This window comes from Chrysochloris asiatica, unplaced genomic scaffold, assembly GCF_000296735.1.
Source record: "Chrysochloris asiatica unplaced genomic scaffold, ChrAsi1.0 scaffold00296, whole genome shotgun sequence".
NCBI classification, from domain to species: Eukaryota; Metazoa; Chordata; class Mammalia; order Afrosoricida; family Chrysochloridae; genus Chrysochloris; species Chrysochloris asiatica.
Genome location: NW_006408814.1, coordinates 1,971,030 through 1,993,329, shown reverse-complemented (window position 1 = coordinate 1,993,329; position 22,300 = coordinate 1,971,030). Strand labels below are relative to the sequence as shown.

At 49.0% G+C, this 22,300-nt stretch overlaps 1 protein-coding gene across 1 annotated transcript in view; it reads left to right on the top strand.

Annotated features, from left to right (window-relative positions):
• Window positions 1-696: 696 nt before the first annotated feature.
• Window positions 697-22,300, top strand: part of TGM2 (transglutaminase 2) — a 40,910-nt gene continuing 19,306 nt past the window's right edge. Inside the window, exons 1-6 of the mRNA XM_006874732.1 lie at window positions 697-801; window positions 5,297-5,476; window positions 11,676-11,918; window positions 17,433-17,551; window positions 19,224-19,352; window positions 20,572-20,749. Of these exons, the coding sequence (XP_006874794.1) occupies window positions 792-801; window positions 5,297-5,476; window positions 11,676-11,918; window positions 17,433-17,551; window positions 19,224-19,352; window positions 20,572-20,749 (859 nt within the window). The 5' untranslated portion in view covers window positions 697-791. The remainder of the gene's footprint in view (window positions 802-5,296; window positions 5,477-11,675; window positions 11,919-17,432; window positions 17,552-19,223; window positions 19,353-20,571; window positions 20,750-22,300) is intronic.

Sequence of the window (22,300 nt, the reverse complement as noted above, 5' to 3'; positions counted from 1 at the left end):
GTGGATTGAGTTGCTGTGATTCTGAGGGCTATACCACCGGTGTTTTGGATAACCAGCAGGGTCACCCATGGTGGAAAGGTTTCAGATGAGCTACAAAACAAAGTGCATCTAGACACCTATCCAAATACACTCCCGTCCCTGTGAGCCTGGCTGTATCTGTTGTGTCCTTGTATGTCTGTGGGTTGAATTTTATTCTGTGTCCATGTCACTGGCTCTGGGTGTCCAGGTTTGTCTGCTGTATCTGATAGTGTGTCTGTATCTACTTCACATGGATTTGTATCTGGTGTGTATGTGTGTGTTTGATTCCAACTTTGACCATGGTCTGGCTCTGTGCACCAGGTCGGCCTAGTTGTTCTCCTCTAATGTGTATCTGTATCTCAGAGTGTTCCCTGTGTCTGAGTATGCGTGTGATTCTGTGTCCAGGGGTCTCTGCGTCTCTCTCTGTCAGGTCCTGGTCTAAGTGTGTGTTCCTGCCCTTGCTGTCCCAGCCCGGGGCCCTGTCCGCTCCTCCAGGGGGCACCCTTGCACGGCTGCCACTCCCTCTTTCCCTCCCTCAGGCTCCTGCCCCCTGGGTGCGTCCCAACAGGCGGGCGTGGTCCTCAGACTGGGCAATGGGTGGCCTGTCAAGCCCTCCTGCGCGGCTCCGCCCCGCCCCGCCCCGCCCCGCCCCGCCCCGGCCCGCAGCGGGCTATAAGTTAACGCCACGCTCTGTCTCCGTACTGCCAGCTACTAGCGGTCCCTACTTGGAGGATCCCGCCGCCAACTGGAGAAACCACCACTACCGCCTGCCCATGGCCGAGGGTAAGTGTCGGGATCAGCGCTGCCGCCGCTCCGGGACCCAGGGCCTGGCCGTCCCTCCCTGGTCTCAGCGGACCCGCCAGCTCAATGGGGATCGGGATTCAGCCGGGCTCAAGGCATAAAAGTCCGATTTGGATAGCAACAGGCGTTCTAGGCTAGATGAATACCTCCTGAGTTCCAGTCCCAGAGCTGTCTGAAGTCTCAGTTTTCCCATCCTCAGAGCGTAACGATGAACCCCAGCCTCCCTGGATCGGATGAGGCAATGGAATGAATGTAAGTGCAGGCACATGTAAACTGTAAAGCGCAGACCATTGTCGCTGGTTCCCAGTCAGTGTGGACAGAGTCCCTGCTGTGTCAGGTGTCACAAAGCTACTGACTGCTGGCCTGGCCTCTGAACACTTACCTTTTGTTAGTCCCTGCCAGGCGGGACAGGTTGACCACGTCGTCCCTGGTCAGGCATACAAGCTAAGCCTGACTGACCGCTAGATCCAGAGTGAAGTTCCAGCATCCAAGAGAGGAGTTGTCTGAGACTAGGCATAGTTTCTTAGGTCCCTTTCTGCCTTGAAGTTCTGCAACCAATTGTTGAATCTCAGTTTTCTGTCCTGTAAAATGGGGACAATAATGCCAGTCCTGGGTACACTGTAAGTGATGGGTGGAATGGAGTAGAGACTCAAATAGTGTCCTTCCCTCCTCTCTCGCACCCTCCTCCCCTAGACCTTGCCACACAAATAGTGGCACTAAGTATTGGTCTAGGTCCCAAGGGATGGATTTCTACAGTGACCGAGTCCCTGCACTAAGGCTGCTGGGCTCAGGGTTCTAGCTAGCTCTTGGGTCAAGTCCTCTACAACAGCAAGAAGGGCTGAGGGAATCTGGAGAGGCATATAGGAGGACCAGGCAGGGATGAACAAGGGGAATTGTGGCCCAGCAATGCCTGACCTGCCATGTGGTCTCACCTATCCCTTTCCAGGACCCAGCTCCCCAGAATGCTGGGAGGAGTCAAAAACCATCTCCAGGGTAGGTTCAGCAGGGCTACCGACCTTGGAGATGCAGGTTCTGATGAGTCTCCTACTCCTTAGCTGCCGTGGTCACTTCCCACAGGGTCCCACTGACATGGAAGGTCTTTTTCTCAGTGCAGAAATCCTGTGATTCTGACCCCAGTTTTCTGCGCCTTTGGAGCAACTCATGATTCCCAGAAACCCTTCTTCAGACAATAGCTGGAGAAAGCTTCCTGTCTGCCCGAGACCAGAGATTGGCCATTTCTGACCATCTCCCTAGGCCCCCCAGGGAGAGTCACAGTGATCTCTTTCCTGCTTAAGCTTCCCTGAAGTTGAAGTTCCAAAAAGCATTTCCTCAACCGAATACTGCCCAGCAAGAAGTTCTTCTTTGTGACCAGCTGAAGTCTCTCCTGCAGTGATTGCAGGAGGGCTGACTTCTCCTATGCTCTGGACATGCAGAACTCTCTCCTCCCAAGGAGACCAACACCAGACAAGGGGAGGAGGGAAAGGAGGGAGTGGGAGTAGAGAGCAAACTTTGAGAGGAGGGGATTGCCAGTGCAGGCTCCAGAATTCCACAGCCCAATGTTCAAATCCCAAAGCAGCCACTTGCTATGAGACCTGGGGCCATTGTTTCTCCCTCTGTAAAATGGGGATAGCAATAATACCTGTATAAGTGAAGCTATTGTGAGGCATAAATTGAGATTATCCATGTAAAAGCTCTTGCCTTATCACCTAGCACATTTGTGGTTCACTTTTGGGATCTGCCATGTCAGGAGGTGGGAGACCTGGGCCATAGTCTCATTAGAAGCACCAACTTGCTGGGTGACTTGGGCAAATCCCTTCCTTGGGCCTCAGTTGGACCACATGCTCCACACTGGCCCCGTAACTCTGGGAGTCTGCCTTGCTTACTCCCTCTACCTTAAGGTCGTCCCATAATTGACCTTAGCTTTGCCAAGGTCATGAGTTTTGTGTTGTCTGCAGGTCCCCCACCTAGTTATAGGCCCTGCCTCTGTCCTTGTCTCAGCTCCCTCTGAAGCTATCAATTGGCTTTTCATGTATCAACCTCCTGCCTTGGGGGCTTTGGAGATGGAGGCACAGAGAGGGAGAGATACTTGGCCAGGGTCACACAGCAGAATTCTAACCCATGTCTGGAAGACTCCGAAATCCCTGTCTTTTAAAATCCTTTTATTACAGAGAACATTGTACATACATAAAAGTTGAGCGAAGAATATACGAAATCCCTCTGTTCTCATCATCCAGCCCCCATCACTACCTGGCCTTGCATACCTCATGTATTATTTTGAAGTAAACTCCAGACATCATATCAGCTCATCTATAAATATTTCATTAAATGTCTCTAAAGGATAAAACCTCTAAATTCCTTAATATTACCATTAATCCATCACTGTTTACGTTTCCAGTTGTCTTGTGTTGTTTTTGTCATGGTTAGCTTCCATAGAGATGTACCCAGTGATAGAGACCCCGTATACTTGAGATCAAACCATTATGATCCACAGGGGTTTCAATGACTGCTTTTGGGAAGTAGATGACCAGGCCTTGCCTTCAGCTGTCTTACTATATCAAAAAGACTTAAAATGTTTTTGAAAAATCAAGACTGAAAAAATGATCTACACATCTCAATGGGTTAATAGGTCTGTTACGTTCTTTTCATGGCTTTGAACCAGTTTGAACCCTTGCTGAGAATCTGCATTTCCACCCCAGATATACCTAATCAGAATCTACATTTTAACATCACACACACACAAGAATTATCTTGGGATCTTGTTAAAATGTAGATTTTTAAGTCAGTATGTCTGGAGTAGAAATGCAAATTCTCCACAGGGGGTTGAACCAGAATGATTCAAAATCCTGTTTGGTTTTTTTAATCTATATGTTTTCTGTTCAACTTTTTTCTTTCTTTCATTTTTCTTCTCACACATTGTTTGCTCAGAGTTTCTCATTATATAAATGTTGCTTGTCTTGGTGGTGTGTTTAACACTTTTCTGATTCTCTTGTGTTGCCTACAAATTGAAAGTTCAATGTAGAAGCCAAGCCCATGTACAAAGATAAATCAGAAAGTTGTGCTGCTCAGGTTCCATTTGTACACACACAGGTTTATTGCAAACAAAATGTCTTTAAGCATGTCTCTGAGATGGACAAAGTTCTCTCAGTAATGCTCTTGTCTTGATTTCCTTAAGGTGCCTTCAAAAGGGGGGGGAAAAAAAAAGGTTCAGTCAAAACAGTGACTTGTGGGGGGTTCTGCTTGGCCAGTTCAATTCAAGCCAGAGAGGTCACCTCAGAAGACTATGGTAACTCATTTGTGGGATCCCAAAGGGGTAATCCTGATACATTTTCTTGAAGGATGATCATGGGGCTAATTAGGAAGACGTTTTAAGAAAATTGAAAACTGCCGTGGGGAGAAACTGCCAGGAAAGTTGCATCAAAGAATATTATTTTCTGTCACGACAATGGACCTGTTCATTCTTCAATGGTAGCAAATGCTGTCCTATGAGAATTTCACTGGGAAACTTGACCTCACCCACCCTACAGCCCAGATCTTGTCCTTTCAGACTTTTTTGTTCCCAAAATAGAACACTTAAAGGGATACTACTTGAATCTCCCAAGAATGCCCAAACTGCCATTTTGGCCTGGTGCAAATTGAAGAGTGCAGAAATTCTTCAGAGAAAGATTGTTGTCATTGTACTGTGGAGTCCGTTCCAACGCACAGCGACCCTGTGCAGGGTTTCCCAGGCTGTAAATCTTTACAGGAGCAGAAAGCCTCATGTTTCTCCCACGGAACAGCTGGTAGTTTTGAACTGCTGACCCTGAGGTTTGCAGCCCAATTCATAACCACTAAACTACCAGAGAAGGGTCAGAGCGCTGCTTTCAGACGTGTACAGGCCTAGGTAGAGGAGATGTTGGGAAACAATAGCTTCATGTCTTGATATTTTTGTTTAATACAATTTCTATGATTTGCAACAATACTTTTTTACTTACACAGGTAAATAGCCTATACCAAGTACATTTTACCCGAGGGGACCCTCCAATAATGATATCATAATAATTTATTATATGCCAGGCACATACACATACTCATCCAGTTCATGCTCTGACAGTCCTGAGAGGTAGGTCTTAGTGTCCCCTCTTGTGGACAGATGAGCAGATGATGAAACTCAAGCCCAGAAGAGTTGAGTTGCCTCAAGTCAGGTGGTTGAGAGGTGACAGTGCCTTTTTCAACACAGCACAATGAACACCATCACCTGTGATTAGATACATTTGGGCGATTTGGCCCCCACCAACCTTCTGTGTGTGTGTGAGAGAGAGAGTGGGGACCTGGAGGGATGAGGAGAGGAAGGTAGAGAGCAAACTCTGAGAAGAAGGGTTTACCCTCCCCAATGTCCATGGACCACCAGGCCTAGAAGAGTCCCAAAGACCCTGCATCCAGGGAGTGTGGGCATGTTGCCAGGTGTCCACAGCTCACGTTTGTCCCACTGTCTCTGCAGAACTGGTCCTGGAGCGATGTGAACTGGAGCTGGAGGTCAATGGCCGAGACCACCACACAGCCGACCTGTGCCAGGAGAGGCTGGTGGTGCGGCGGGGCCAGCCCTTCTGGCTGACGCTGCACTTCGAGGGCCGTGGCTACGAGGCCAGTGTGGACCGCCTCACCTTCAACGCAGTGACTGGTGAGTACCCCACCCCCCTCCTCTGACTCTGACCTGGTCTGTTCTGTGATCTCATTGTCCCCTGAAAGTGAATGGCGCTGGTCACTACACGCCCCTTTGTCCCCTTGTAGATCCCCAGCAGGCCTTGTGGCACCATTAACCCATTTTTCAGATGGGAGGACTGAAGTCCACAAAGAGGAGCATTGTCACCCCAAATCATCCAGCCTTGTCCCTGAAAACTGGTTCCTGAAAACCCATCATCACCACGTCTAGAGCTCATCTTCCTGCTACTCAGGCCATCAAGACCCTTACTCCTCCTCCCACAGCAGAAACAACTTTCTGATCTCTTATCAACAGTTACTAAGGAGCTCTGGTAGCGTAGTGGTTACGAATCGGGCTGCAAATCTCATGGTCTGCAGTTCAAAACTACCAGCAGTTCTGCAGGAGAAAGATGAGGCTTTCTGCTCCAGTAAAGATTTACAGCCTCGGAAATCCTGTACAGGGTCGCTATGAGTAGGAATCGACTCCACGGCACATAACAACCACAAATCAACAGTTACTACTGAAATCCATACAACCCAACCAGACCAAATTGGAATCAGGCCAAATTGGGTGTGAGTGGCTAGGAGAAAACTCAGCTAGCTCCAGTACTCTGAGTAAACAGTTTTGTGCGGGGGGTTCCTTCACCCAGGCTCAGGAGGATGCTTCGGGCATCCTGAGTTCTAGTGTAGGCTGGGTTGCCTACTTGCTGTGTGACCTAGGACAAGTCGCTTAGCCTTTCTGAGCCTGAGTTTCACTTTCTGAAAAGCACTCATGTTGGATGGCTGTTAAGTGAAATGGGTATTGGCATAAGGTAGTGGATCATACTATGTAGATGTTAGCAGTGGCTGCTGATATTGTTGCAGGGGTTACAGGGATGAGCGAAGGGATGTTGAGGCCCCAGTTGCCCTGTACTCAATTCACAGTATCCAATTTTGTTTGCTGGCTGCTCCTGGGAAAGTGGCTTCAAATACCAAATCAGTTCATTTGACTTATGGTGGGAACCACACCCTCAAAGTCAGCAAAGGGCCACCTGTGAGACTCTGGCCCATGGGTTCAAGAGGTTGTCTCTGAGGTTTCCGGGATCAGAGAGTGCAGCAAGCAGGAACTGCATTGCCTGGCTGAGGCCCGTATTTACCTGGGAGGCTGTTTGATAAGGCTTATCATGGTTTCTGCAGGCTGGCCATGGATATCCCCTCTATCCCTTTCCTCTTCCCCTCCTATTGAGGACACACCACTACCCAGAGGCACCTCTCCCCAACATCCTGAACCCTTGGGCCCTTTCTAACAGAGCAGAGGAGCCCCGGCAAGTCCCTGCGCTTCCAAGCCTCAGTTTGCCCCTCTGTAAAATGGAAGGTTGGACTGAGGCCTGGATGCATTTCCCTGGAAAGAGTAAGGCTTGGGTTGTTTTAAAATGGCAGCAGCCAACATCCATGGAGCGCCTGAATCCTCTCAGCTTGGAAAGAGTCCCATTTTGTAGATGGAAAAACTGGGGCTCAGAAAGGCCATGTCACTGCTCAGGTCACATAGTGAGTTGGGACAAAGTCAAGTTCAAATCCCACAGTGAGGGTTTTTCATTGGTCTGACCCCACAGCAGGCACATTTGCCTGTTCACTTAAGAGCCTTCCAAGCTTCAGTTTGCTCCCCTGGGAAATGAATGATAGGTGAGCTACCATTGGGCAACTGTGGTTTCTTACCATTTTCCTTCTTCACTTATGATGAGCTCAAGGTGTCGCCCTTCTGTTTTCTCTTCCTCCATTTGTCTGGGAAGTTATTAAGGCTCCATGTTCAGGGCTGGGGGCGGCATGCAGCAGCAAACGATCTTACCAGCAGCTAATCTCTGTTCTCCAGTCACCTTATCTCAAACCCTAGCCAACCTGACCTGGCCACAATCCCTGCAGACAGCCACGGGCCTCTGTACCTCTGGGTGGGTGCACATAGTTTCCTGATTCTAGCAACCAAGACCCCCATGGGGGCTGGGGAAACCAGAGAGACAATACTAGGAAGTCAGGCCCCCACCCCAAGGGCTGGCTGAAGACCAGGGCCTGACCCCAAATGTGCGCAAGCCTGAGCCTCACATGGCCTGTGTGGCTCAACATCCAGCCTGCGCCATGAGAGAACATTCTAGCTTGTGACCAGCTCAGGGGAAATGAAGTCCATAGAGAGGAGAAATTTGGCCAAGGTCACTAAGCACATGGCCCCACACCCAGCCGCTGTGTACTTTCTCCCAGAAAGGTTGAGACCTAACAGGCTCTGTTACAGGGTACAGACCACACCACACAAATACCGCCCCTGTTGTGGAAATAAAGCTCTGCTTCCCTCCTGAAGGGGCAGGGTTTTGTGGGTGTGTGGAGAGGGAGTGAGGTCAGCCAGAGGAGTAAAAAGAACCCTTATGAGTTTAATAGAAGCCTTTACTCTGGAAGGTTCCACTCTCCCACCCCACTCTTGCCCCCTGCCACATGGTCTGAAATTGTGGCCAGGCCCCTCTAGGTCTCCAGGGTCACCGCAACCCAGAATGGTCCTCATGGCGCCCCTGGCCCCACAAAGAGTACAGCATGGAACCGCAGCCAAGGAGTTTATAAAGCCAGCTTACATGAGCGGTGGTAGGCAATGTGGGCAGCTTGTCCTCATCCCACCCTTTCGGGCCCCTTGGAAGAAAGAGGTGTGTAAGTGTGGGTGTATACACAATGCTGTCACATGACCAAGAAAAAGGGAAATCTGTTTCCTGACCTGTCTCCCAAGAGTGATATGTCAACAGTGACTATGGCATGGGACCCAGCCCAAGCCTGTTACCATGATGACCAGAAAACTGTCCAAACAGGGACATAGGCATGAACTGGGACCTCCTGGGCAAACTGGGATGTGTGGCCAGCTCATCTTTACTTTCAGCTTTAGCTTCCATATCTGAAAGCAGAGCAGCTGAATGAGGCACTCTCCCCACACCGCTCCAGTCTTCATGATCAGCTATTTGGCCAGAAAATTCTGACAATGTTGAGGATGGCTCACAGTTACTGAGTAATTATGATGAACTATTTAGTCTCTGTTCTGGAGACTCTAGGTGGCACAAATGGTTAAGCGCTTGACTGCTAACCAAAAGATAGGCTGTTTGAATTCATCCAGAGGTGTCTCAGAAGAAAGGCCTGGTGATCTGCTTCTGAAAGGTCACAGCCTTGAAAACTGTGGAGCAACACATGGGGTCATCATGAGTCAGAACTGCCTTGATAGCAATTGGAAGTCTTTGTCCTCAATGCTTTCTAGGAACTATTCGTGACTCCTCAAAACAGCACTAGGAACTGGTGGTGACAGTAAGAGACAAACAGCTCAAAGCTCACAGCCATTGAGTCTATTCTGCCTCAAAGCAACTCTGGGTAGGATTTCCAAGGTTGTCAATCTTCATGGGAACAGAAAGCCTCATCTTTCTCCTGAGGAGAGTCTGGTGAGTTTGAACTGCCAACCTTTGAAATACCAGTCCAGTGCCACCAGGGCTCCTTATAACAACAATGTTGTTGTGAAGTGCTGTCGAGTGGGTTCCAGCTCACAGAGACCCTGTAGAGGGTTTCTGAAGCTGTGAGTCTATGCAGGATCTATTGTCTCTTGGGGCTTTCCACATTTAGAACCTCCTTTTTACCTTTGACTAGGAGTCCTGGTGTGGTGCTGTAGTATAAGCTCTGGACTGCTAACCACCAGGTTGGCTGTTTAAATCCACCAGCCACTTCTCAGAAACCCTATACAGGGCTGCTGTAAGTTGAAACTGACTCATAAAACAATAACAACAGCAACAACCTTTGACTACCTCCCTTTCATGGCCCCTGCCCCTGTCTAGTCTCTGTACATTACTATTTGGCAGGTAGACATGGCTTTCTGATAAGTATTTAATCCCAGAAGAAAGGATTTTATTCTCTTCCCAAGGCTTGGATGCATTCTAACTTCACCCTGTGGGTGGGACCCTAATTTCAGGGAACCGAGGCTGATGATGATGTGTGTGGTTCTAATCATCCCTGTCCTGTTTATCCTCTGAACTATAAATGCCTGTTGATCACACCATTATAATAGTGTCTGGTTTCTGCTCTGCTCCAAGTGATCTTCACTAAAAAGTGAATTGCACCAGGAACCACGAAACACATTTTACATGCCTCTTCTTTTTATTTCTCACGGCAACCTATGGGGAGGTACTGTGATCAACCCATTTCACAGATGAGGACACTGAGCTGGAACCAGACATTCCCAGTATATAGTCTAAGCCTACAAGGGGGCTTACATTTTTTCATTATCTTTTTTTTTTCTTTTTTTTTTAAGGTTTTTATTGTGGATTGAGTGAAAGTTTTCAGGGCACATCATCGATTTCACATTCAAACATTCATATACCTTGTTTCATTACATTGATTATAATTCCCCCCACATACCAACAGTTAACAAAGTTTCTCTCTATCCTCTTTAGCTTTTGGGGGGGGGGGAAAACTTTGCCTTTTTGGAATTTACAGTCTCGGCTTTTAGGGAAGGTTTTTACATTTATCTGTGGGTATCCAGGACTCATGTATGGAATTACTAACCAGCATAACTGAATAATCAGATAAGGGATATTTTGCTATGTCTGCTAGGTGGCTAAAGTCTGATCCTCAGAGCCTATGGTTTGGACGGTCAGCAACGCTTGGGCCCACTTTCATTATCTTTTAATTCCATTTCCCCACAAACTTTCTGAAGCTCCCTCATATTTTTTCTTTACTGAGAAAACTACAGACCAGAGCGGGCTGGTGAGTTGGCCCAGGTCACACAGTGCCCAGCAGCAGAGGGTGGATAAGACCTGGACTGGCTGTTGAGGCCCAGGGCTGCCTGGCTCCTCCCTCAAACACAGACTCAGAAAGTCAGAGGGCACTACTGGCACTCCAGACAGGCCCCTAGGAGTCCTGCGTCATGCTTGTTAGCTCATGGTTACCCCTAGGTAGGCTGGTGGGCAGGGAGGAGGGGACCAGGCACTGGGAAGGAGCCCCTTGGTGAACAGTGGCTGGGAAGAGCTGCAGGGAGGGAGATGGAAGAATAAAAATAGATTCTCCTGGACAGTCGCCTATGCAGGCAGAAGGCTTTCTGTGTCTCCTCTCTGCCGCCCTCCCCATGACTCAGACCTGCTTGCCAGCCAGGCCTCCCCTCCACCTGACAACACAGACATGTTTGGGGCAGGCTTTCCAAATCCCTGTGCCTTTGAATGCCTTATTTGGGGGTCTCTGGGAACAGGAGGCACTGTGGAGGACGTACAGGGATGGAGAACCTAAAGACTTGGGTTCAGAAACTAACTTTGCTGTCGACCCCTGGGAGATCTTTGGGACGCTTCCTTCTTCCTGAGCCTCATTTTTCTTGTCTGTACAAAGGGCTTTAGAAGGAAAGCAGGAAGTGCCAAGTCTTCAGACAGTAGAAAAAGTCCATGGAAAAACAGAATGGAAAGATTATGGAGTTTTTCCAGGGACTTTGTGAAGCCGCCTAGGGCAGAGACCAGCAGTTGGATAGAGTGATTGTTGTTGTTGTGTGTCGTGGAGTCGGTTCCGACTCATAGCAACCCTGTACAGTGTTTCCGAGACTATTAATCTTTACAGGAGCAGAACGCCTCATCTTTCTCCCACAGAACAGCTGACCTTGCGGTACGCAGTCCGATTCATAACCTCTACACTACCAGAGCTCCTTGGATAGGACACTAGTGGGAAACAAATCCAGGAAACTATTATGTCAACACCCTTTGCTAGCCAATAATCAGGGGGCTTTCAGACAAGGCCCTGGTCTGGGTATCAGATGATGAGAGTCCATCCTTTCCACAAGAGAAAGCAGAATGGTAGCAAGTCAAAAGTCAGGCTCTAGAAAACCCTTGGGCAGTGCCTTTTCTAGCTCCTGTCCCTGCCCAGGGTGGTAGGAAGCGCCTTGTCTAAAATCCTGCCAGGGCAGGGCAGAGAGACTGAAATTGTACGTCCCCTTGCTGGCAGACGACCTGCTTTTCATACATTCCCACAAAACTACCCTTCAAGTTTTAGGTTCTGATCCACACTTTACAGATGAGGAAACAGAGGCAAAAAGAGATAAAGCATCTCGCCTAAATTCCTCCAGTGGTTGGTGGTGGGACCACAGTTGTGTGCTCTGCCCCTACCAGCCTGCCTTCCTCCCTCCCCTCACCCATGGCTTCTGCTTCTTTTCTCCACAGGCCCAGCCTCCAGCGAGGAGTGTGGGACCAAGGCCCGCTTCTCACTGTCGGATACTGTGGAGGAAGGCACCTGGGCAGCTTCTGTGGTAGACCAGCAGGACAGTGTCCTCTCGCTGCAGCTCAGCACCCCTGCCCATGCCCCTGTTGGTCTGTACCGTCTCAGCCTGGAGACCTCCACTGGCTACCAGGGTTCCAGCTTCATACTGGGCCACTTCGTCCTGCTCTTCAATGCATGGTGTCCAGGTGAGCCGCACCCCATCCACAGTGTTTGGAGAGGTAGACAGGGCCTGGCTGAGTGTTCTTGTGTTTCAGAAATACCACAATGTGTGGTTTCAATAAACAGAAACTGGCAGGGTGGGGAACATCCAGCCAGCGAAATAATTTGGCCTGTCCCTGCCAAGGCAACCGCAATTCCAACCATCACATTGGGAGTTGGGGAAAGTGTGCCATTGAGTCAGTTCCGACTGGTAGTGACCCTGCATGGGGTTTCTGAGGCTGTAAATCTTTATGGGAGCGGAAAGCCTCATCTTTCTCCTGCAGAACAGCTGGTAGTTTCGAACTGCTGACCTTGAAATTAGCAGCCTGACTCATAACCACTACGTTACCAGAGCTCCTTAGCCATCACATTGTTGTTGTTAAGTGCCTTTGAGTTGGTTCTGACTCATAGCCACCCTGTGTCGTTTCTGAGGAGCTGCTGGTGAGCTTATACCGCAGACCTTGTGGTTTAAACTGAGTTTGCAGTCCAGTGCATTAACCCACAATGCCACACCAGGACACCAGCTATCACATTGGTGTTGTTGTTAAGTGCTGTTGAGTCAGTTCTGTATTGAGTTTCTGAGGAGCAGCTGGTGGGTTTGAACTGCCAATCTTGTGGTTCGCAGTCCAGTGCTGATCCTTCACCACTGACCATACCAGGACTCCAACCATCACATTGTTGTTCTTGTTGTTAGGTGCCATCAAGTTGATTCCGACAGTTAATTAAATAGTTGACCAAATGCAGCAGGTGAAGTATGGCCTGCAAATGTTATGTATTTTGGCTCTGGAGTCCTGATGTGGTGCTGTAGGTTAATGCGTGGGACTGCAAAGTTGGTTTGAACTGCTAGGTTGGTGGTTCAAGTTCACCAGTTGCTTGGAAACCCTATACAGGGTTGCTATGGGTCGAAACCAACTTGACAGCACTTAACAACCACAACAACACCCCTGCTCAAGGGGAAGGGCCTTGTTACTTGGTTCTTTGGTGACCTTTGTGTGGCTTGGCATCTAACTTTCCCCATCTCTGCTTACTCGCTTCCTTGTTTACTCTCTTTTATCTCCAAAGAGACTGACTCAAGACATACCCTACACTAATTCTACAAAGACAGCCCATTCCCAAAGGAGATTATAGCGGGCTAGAGATTAGGATTTATACTACTTACTTTTGGGGACACAATTCAATCCCTAGCATCTTGTTTGGATGAATAAACAGACTCACGGAGGCTGATTCACCCAAGACTGCACAGCTACCCAAGGAATCCTTCCCGAGTCCGAGTCCGGGGCCCTTGTGCTCCCTAGCACTGTGAATGGAGGTAGGGAGGGGTCTTGAGTTCAAAAGGTCCATCCCAAGGATGGGGTGTCCAGCTGATGCCCAGAGCCAAGGCACTAGGTCCTGATTCCATTTCACAGCTTGTTTTAAATCTCACCAGAGTGGTCTAGAGTGCGGAAACTGAGGGCACCGAAAGGGTGGAAGTGTCCAGAAAAAGTGGGCATGGTATACACCATCTGGTTACCAAAGCAGCTCTTTATCTCAGTAATTCCTGTCAATAGTCCCAGCAGGAAGTTGTCAACATCCTCCTTTCACTGGCAGGAAATCGAGCCTCAAGAAGTGAGGTGGCTTTCAGAAACTCCTTCAATAAAGGCTTAGAGTCCAGAGGTAGGGATGGGAAGAGCTGAGGCTGACCTGAGCCAAAGAGAAGAGGCAGGGGCTGCTGGGTCCCCTCCTCGGGCCTCAGTTTCCCTAGATAACTAAAAGTGTGGTTGGATCTAATGGTCTTGTTTTCATCATGCGCTGATACAGCAAGGGGACAAGTCCAGCCTAGGTCTGGCATGGGAACTCTGACCTCCCCAGCAGCACTAGACACCCAACTTCCCTGTGTCGTGCTTTATTTTTTCTTCTTCATTTGGGGACATTTGATAACACATTTGAGCAAAAATATTCTTTTGTTTTATTTTCTCTTTTATAAATTTTGACTTTTTTCAAAGTTTTTATTGTGAATTATGTGATACTTTACATTAGCTTTACATTCATCGTATCTTATATCGTTTCATTGCCATGATTACAATTCCCTCCAGGCATCATCAAACAACCAAAGGGTATACCCTGCAAGTTTGACCCTCGGTCATAAGCACACACAGCCCCTTTCCCTCTCTGTGTCTAAAGTCCCCAACAGCTCCATCTCGCCATGTCATCTTCTCTGCCACCATCTCTGGCATCACTGCTTCTCTGGGTAGGGTCCTGCACTCCACTCTTCTATATTTTGACTTTTTATTTCTAATCATAACAATAAGACATGAAGCCACTGCATCTTCTTTACAAAAGATTTAAGCAATGAGCCCCTCCTTGTTAGCCATGTGGCAGGAGGACATCTCCTTAGAGTCACCATGTGGTATGTATGTGCCTGAAGAAATGGATCTGGATCTGTGGGTCTCTCTTAAACGTAAAAGGAACACAGTATGCTGTTGTTGTTGTTAGGTGCCGACTTAACATCACAAGTACAACAGAAAGAAGCACTGCTGGGTCCTGCGTCAACCTACAATGCTGACTCATGGCGACCCCTGTGTTGCAGAGTGGGGCTGAGCTCCATAGGGCTCAGTTCACTGTGATCTTTATGGAAGTTGATTGTTAAGCCATTCTACCATTGACTCACTGGGTAGCTTTTACCCGCCAACCAACTTGTTTCTTTCTCTCCATGGCATGTCTTGGGATCTTTCCATGTAAATCCGTATCCATCCTCCTCAGACAGTGTGAGAGTCCCAAGTGCCCTGGACCTTGCCTGGAGACACCAGGTCCTACTCAATGGCTCACCCCAGGGAGGCTGCTGCTGCAGTAGAGTTGCTCATGTGTCCTGTGACCATTTGGACAGATATGGCCACCATGGACCTGTCATACATGTGGTTTGCATCATAGTCCTTGTGTAGAGGGTTTAACAGGTTGGCAGCCCTGCCCTCTGAGCAGAAGCAGCTACAGAGTTCAGTGAACTTGTAGCATGGTTCTCAGGGATGACCCCCTTCCTCCCAGCCAGTGGGTTCACATAGCGGTCAGCCAAGCAACACAGTGACTAAAGTGACCCACATCCCAAGGGCGGGAGCCCTGAGGAGGCTGTGGAACTGGTGGTGCGGAGGCAGAAAGTCGGGCTGGGGAAGGAAATTGTTCAGATGGGTGGAAGGAGGCAGGCTCGGAGCTTTAAAACAGCCGTAACTGAGCTCCAGTTATGTGAGAGGCTTCTCGTCCCCAACGTCCCTGCCTTCAGTAGTCTAAGCTGTGCTGGGAATGATGTCACAGCCCTGACTTCCTGGCCAGGGGTGGAGAAACTCTCCCTGGGATGGTGAAACCCTGGTTTTTCTTTCTGTTCTATTCTTTCTCCCACACGACCCTGCTGATTCACAGGCGTATGGCTTGTTTATTTTAAGGTTCAGTTTTATGGCACAGTCCAGGGCTGTTTCCCAGAACACAGCTGGGCTAGTTTCACATTTATTTTCCTCAATGTGACAGGAGTGGGGCCATTAGTCCATGCAGGACTAACAGAGCAGCTGTAATCCAGGCCTAACCCTGCCAGGACTGAATGGTTCTCCAGATCTGACTTCTGTACCAGGCACGGCAGGCACAGAACCTATGGTCCCTGATACTTTTCAGGGCCTATAGAAATGTACTAATGTCTTATAGAATCAGAAGAAAAGATCAACTTTTAAGTCAAACATTCTGTTTTATATGATTAAGTCTGTTCCAATTCATAGTGACCCTGTATAGGGTTTCCAAGGAGCAGCTAGTGGGTTTGAACTGCTGACCTTGTGGTTAGCCATCCAGTGTTTATTCTACAATGCCACACCAGGACTCCAATATAAGTATATACTTCAATATAAGCAAATTTGGAGCTCCCAGGTGGCACAGTGGTTAATGCACTCAGTTGCTAACCCAAAGGCCTAATAAGGGCCTGGTGATCCCCTTCTAAAAGCATCAGCCATTGAGAACCATATGGAGCCTACTTCTACTCTGACACACACATGGAATGCCATGAGTCAGCCAACTGAAGAACAGCAACAACAACCTTAATGTCATTGTTGTTAAGTACCATCAAGTCAATTCTGACTCATAGTGACCCTATATAGAGTTTCCCCAGAGTGGTTGGTGAGTTTGAACCTCCAACCTTACACAATGCAGTTATAACATAAAATTAATTTTTTTTTTTTCTTTATGGAGGAAAGGACCCATGAGAACAAAACGCCCCCAGCTCACCAAAACCCTAATGTGACCCTAGGCTTCCCCTTTCCAGCCTGTCTCTCCATCTGTAACATGTGAATGGTAAAGGTCAGCCTGACCTTTGAACTTTGTCAGCTCCTTTTTCTTCTATTACTCTAGCCACATGGACTGAGTGTCCTGCCCTGCATTTCTCTGCCTAAAATGTCATTCCTCCGAAGTATCCAAACCTTAGTCATTTACCAAGGCAACATTCAGTTGCCACCTTCTCTAGAGGTGTGTTGTTGTTGTGTGCTGTTGAGTCAGTTCTGACTCATAGCTCCACTGAATAGGGTTTCTGAGGCTGTAAATTTCTATAGAAAGTCTGATCTTTCACCCATGGAATGGCATGGTGGATTCAAACCGCCAACCATGTGATTCCCAGCCCAACTGATAACCCACTATGCTACCAGGGTATCCTTCTCTAAACCCTCCTAATTGGAGAGGATCTCACTTCAACCTGACCCACAATACTCCCCTTCTTCGGCATTTCCTCCTTGTACAGAACCTTCTCCACCTTGAATTACACCGTTTCTTCTTCATGTAGGGCCTTAGTGGTGCAGTGGATAAGCACTTGGCTGCTAACTGGAGAGTTGATGGTTGAAACCCACTAGCCATTCCACAGGGGACAGATGAGTCAGTTGTCTTCTGTAAAGATGACTTGGGACTCCTACTGGGCAGTTGTCCCCTGTTCAGCAGGGTCACTATGTGCCAGAATCCACTCGACAGCAGCTGGCTTGGGTTCCGGTCTTCTTCACATAGGCTCAGTGCTTGGTTTTCAGAGTACCTTCCAGAGCTACCATCACACTTTGCTCTCAGGCCAACGTAAGAAGTGGGTGGAGAGGGAGAAGTGATCTGTCTGTCCAGGGGCACACGTCAAGTGAAGTTCAGAAGAGTTCATGCAGTGCCCCTCTGTCTTTTGCTTTGGCATTCGTTTTCCCATTTGTAAAATCATTTTGAGCCCTCAGTCTTCCCACCTGGGTCCCTCCCTCATAAGACTCCTATGGGGATCATATGAGTTAATATGTGCATAGCACTTAGCCCAGATCCTGGCACGTGGCAGCCATTGTTGTCACTACCTGATAACACTTTATCGCATTGATACAGGATTATTTATTAGTAATTAGTTTTGCTGATTACAAAAAAGGAGGACCTCTGAGACGCTGGCCTGCTTGGGGGAGCGGGCACCTTTTCTTGGCTTCCATGTCTATGGGTACTCTGGGCCTTACCAGGCCCCCATTTGAGGCCCCCTTCCTTCCCACCCACAGCGGATGATGTGTACTTGGACTCAGACGAGGAACGACGGGAGTATGTGCTTACCCAGCAGGGCTTCATCTACCAGGGCTCGGCCAAGTTCATCAAGAGCACACCCTGGAACTTTGGGCAGGTAGGACCACACACTGCCTCTCCCGGTGGTCTCAGGCCTAACATGCACTAGTCCTGTGCCAGAGAACGACGGTGTGAGTGGATCCCAGGGTTGACCAGTGCATGCTGTCATGGAAGTGAGGGTCTGAAATAACTGAAGGTTCAGAGAGGGCCCAGGCTGGTCCTAAAGTCACAGTGTAGGGTTGACCTGTCCGACATGGGAGCAGCAACTCCAGATTCAAACTGGTGAAAGAATCAGGAGAGCACTTCAGAGATGTGCAGGCTGTTGGGTACTCAGGGGAAGAGGGCAGTCAAGATCATATAACAAAAGAACAGCAGAACTTGGAGAGCACTCACTGTGGACTAGGCATGTGCAGAGAAGGGCCTCTAACCCATGATCTGGATCATCCAATCACTGGGAGAGTGCATTAAAGCAAACAGTGCCAGGCTCCACCCCTAGAGTTTCTGATTCAGTAGGTCTAGCGTGGAACCTGAGAACTTGCAAGTTGCATTTCTAACAAGTTCCTAAATGATGTTGATGCTGCTGGTCCTGGGACCATGCTGTGAGATCCACTGATCTGGCTATATGGCTTAGCTGTTACTGAGTTATAAACAAGTCCCAAACTTAGAGTAAGACCACAACATTTATTACTTCTCACAACGCTGGAGGTCAGCATAAAGCCAGCTGTCTGGGATAGGGAGCAAGGGGTAGATGGGAGAGCCCTTGAATCGTGATATGAAATTAAATGGGGCAGGGCAATGGAAAAGGAGCCCTGGTAACATAGTGTACTATGAGCTGGGCTGCTAACTGCAAGGCCAGCAGTTCAAATCTACCAGCCGCTCCTTGGGAGAAAGATGAGGCTTCTGGTCCTATAAAGATTTACAACTTCAGAAACCCTATACAGGGTTGCTGTGAGTCAGAACCAGCTTGGTAGCACATAACCACCACCACCACCACCAGTGCAATGGAAGGTGGCAAGAAGGAGATCTTGCTTCAGATAAAAGATGACTTTTGAGTTGCAGCCCTGAGGATGAGAAGGTGAGAGCTATACACAGAGTAATAGAGAGAGCATTTCAGGCATAGGAAACAGCAAGTGCAAAGGCCCTGAGGCAGTGAGCGTGAGACAGAATGAGCATGGGCTAAAGTGGCGAAGGATGAAGCCAAAGAGTAGGGTGGGACACCAGTCACACAGGCTCTTGTGGGCCAGGGGGAATCTAGATTTTACTCTGAGTGTAATGAGAACAAAGGAATAGTGGAACTAAATTTTTCTATGCAACCCACCTCAGTTCCAAGACGAACAGTGTTTGGGGGTTCTCAGTGTCTTTCTGAAGTGAGTCCTGCTTTAGGGCAGAGACTGTTAGAGTACAATGGCAGGGACTCTGAGGGGAAATGAAGCCCCAGGGATGTTGGGCTGCCCTCTCTGTGGGCTTTCCTAAAAATCCCCAGGGTCCCCACACAGGCCCTAGATGCAGACGCATTCCCACTTTTCACACACTGGTGGTCTGTTCAGTCACTGCTCACCCCGCTCCCTCCTGGACCAGGAGATGCTGGTGCCACAGGGGATGCAGCCTGTGCCCCCAGCCCCCTGTGTGAAATAGAGCAGGGAGGACATGCAGCTGCTGGGGGCCTCAAGGCAAGCTTCTGGAGAAGCTGACGTCTCACCTCCCTGTTCTTCTCCTGTTTCCTCTGACAGTTTGAAGATGGGATCCTGGACACCTGCCTGATGCTCCTCGATGTCAACCCCAAGTTCCTGAAGGATGCCAACCGTGACTGCTCCCGCCGCAGCAGCCCGGTCTACGTGGGTCGAGTAGTGAGTGGCATGGTGAGCGAATGAACACAGGCCCAACGTGCCCCACTGGGCTCCTCCCTCCCTGTGTGGACAGACACCATGCTCTGTGCTGGGTATGGTGGGGGGACTCCGGAGAGGACAAGTCTCAGTGAGGAGAGCATGCATTTCACAAGACATGTTGTTGTTGTTAAGTGTCGTCAAGTTGGTTCTGACCCATAGCGACCCTGTATAGAGTTTCCGAGGAGTGACTGATGCGCTTGAACCACCAACCTTCTGGTTCAAACAACTTTGCAGTCTGGTGCATTAATCCACAGAGCCACACTAGGACTCGGAAGACGTGGCATCACACAAATGAGGGTGATGCCATGCGGTCCTCCAAAGCAACTCAGTCATTCATTCTGCAGACATTGATCAAATGCCATCTATGTCCCAGGCACTGGGATACAGCTGGGTATGAGATATATTATGGCCTCTAACTTCACAGAGTGTACATTCTGGTAGTTGGAGGGAAACAGACATTAACCAAAATGGCACAGGAATACACAATCATAAATTATGACGCATGTGATCAAGGAGTCCGGAGTGGGAAAGCATCTGACCACAAGACCTAGCTTTGCTTGGAAGGGCTCTTGGAATATGGAGAGCCTTGAGCTGATATAGTAACTAGGAGACAAGCACATTCCAGGAAGAGAACCGAGCTTGTGCAACAGGCCTGGGGAGGGAACAACTTTGGCAGGTTTGGGAAATAGACGGGAAGCCAGTGTGATTGGAGTAGCATGAGCCAGGCAGACCAGGGTGCAGGACAAGCTGCAGAGGTGGGCAGGGGTCAGACCATGCATGGGCCATGTCTGGAGACTGGGTTTTATCCTGAAGGGAACAGGAGTTTGGAACTTTTAAGGGAGGGAGGGGAAGTGACAGCACAATCTGATCAGGGACCACAGAAGATTTTTGTAAACATCAGACCACGTCCTATCACTCCCCAACAGCCCAGTGCTCATAAGACAAATTCACATCTCTAACCCTGAAACTCTTCATGGTCTTGATGCCCCTCTTACCTCCTCTCCTCTTCTCTCTTGCACCTTGGGTTCCAGCTCCCAGCCAATTGTGTCATACTGCATTCCATCACACCTTGGTACCTTTGTATCTGCTATTCCCTCATCCTGTAACTTGCTTCCCTGCCTTCTGTCATGCACTAAACTCATGCTCACTCTAGCTCAGCTGTCACAGTTCTGTGATGCCCCACTGGTTGCAGGTTAACTGCAATGATGACCAAGGCGTGCTGCTGGGACGCTGGGACAACAACTACGGGGACGGCATCAGCCCCATGTCCTGGATCGGCAGCGTGGACATCCTGAGGCGCTGGAAGAGTGAAGGCTGCCAGCGAGTCAAGTATGGTCAGTGCTGGGTCTTCGCTGCCGTGGCCTGCACAGGTAAGCTGCACATCAGGATGTGAGCTGGGCCACAGAGAGCATTGGAACGGGAGTCAGGAGCTCCTGGTTCTGGTCCTGCCTTTTCTACCAACACCACTGTGTGGTGGTCTGCAGCTGGTGGCCGCCCCTCTCTAGCCCTGTTCCCAACAACGGCCCTTCATTGCTAAGGTTAGACGGCATCATTCAGGAAGCAGTGTGCATTTAGGCCTGAGAACATGAGCTCTGGAGCCAGGCAGCTCTGAGCCTACGATCCTTGCTCTACTACTCACTTGTCCTGTGACCTTGAGCAAATGCTGTCTCTTCTCTGAGCCTGAGTTTCCACATCTGTAAAATGGGGACAACAGGACCTACCTCCTCATGGTTGTAGTTGTGACATAAAGCTGCTCAGCATAGAACCTGGCCCATTGTAGTAAACATTCCCGTAAATTACTTGGTATATCAAGGCAAGTGGTCGGGTGCCCTCAGAGCAAACCCCCTTCTAAGACTAAGACTCAATGGGAATACACACTCTATTGGTGACCACGTTGGTCACTGATAAGGGGAAGTAAGGGAAAAACAGCAATGAAGCTGCAAGCTGAGCCCTACAACATTCAATAGACTCCTGTGAACCCGGGTGGAGACCTGGTTGGCCAGCAGTGTTGCAAGGCCCAGAGTCAGTGACACAGCCACAGAGGACTAGAGTGGAGAGTGAAACGTCCAGCTGATAAGAAGAGAGGGCATATGCATAAGAGCACCCACACTTGCAGCTAATACCCACTTGACCTGGCTTCAATGACTGGATGATCAGAGCTCAACTAGAAGAACAAAGAAGCGGAAAAAAAAGAGTAATCTGATACAATATGATGAACTTGACCTACACCTATGGTTGCAGTAGCTCAAAAGAGGGAACAGATCTTTACAGCAAGGATCATTCCCACCCCCTCCATGCACAGAGTAGACAGGGATGGGCAACTTGGACATTGGCTACCCAAAGTGGTGCGGGGGGTGGGTAGGCGCTACAAAGGCAAGAAGTGACTGGCTTACAAGCTTTCAAGAAGGAACCTAGATACAAAGGGCCTGGTGGAACTTAGAATCTCCACTGAGTAGTATCCAATCTGTCTAGGCGGGGCTGATGAAAGGAGATGGGAATAGATAGATCTCTTGTGATACAATAGTGAATAATTGTTATCAGGACTACTTGTGAGGGTTGGAAATGTAAAGGTAGATGTTTTATAGCAAGGAGGGGAGTGATTAACTCTCCAGTCTAAGAACAGAGGTCCCTGGGACCATCAAGGGAGAAGAGCGGAGAGCGGGACCCTACCCAGAGAATCAGTGACGCCTGAGATGGAGGCAGAGATGATGACGTAGAGCAATGGAGCAGCTGGGGGCTTTAGACACAGAGAGGGAGAGGGGCTGTGTGCTGAGGACTGGGGGGCAGGCTTGCAGGGTATACCCTGTGGTTGGTTGATGATTCATGGAGGGGATTGTAACCATGGCAATGAAACGATATACGATAGGATGAATGTAAAACTAATGTTCTCCCATGTAAACTATCACATAATTCACAATAAA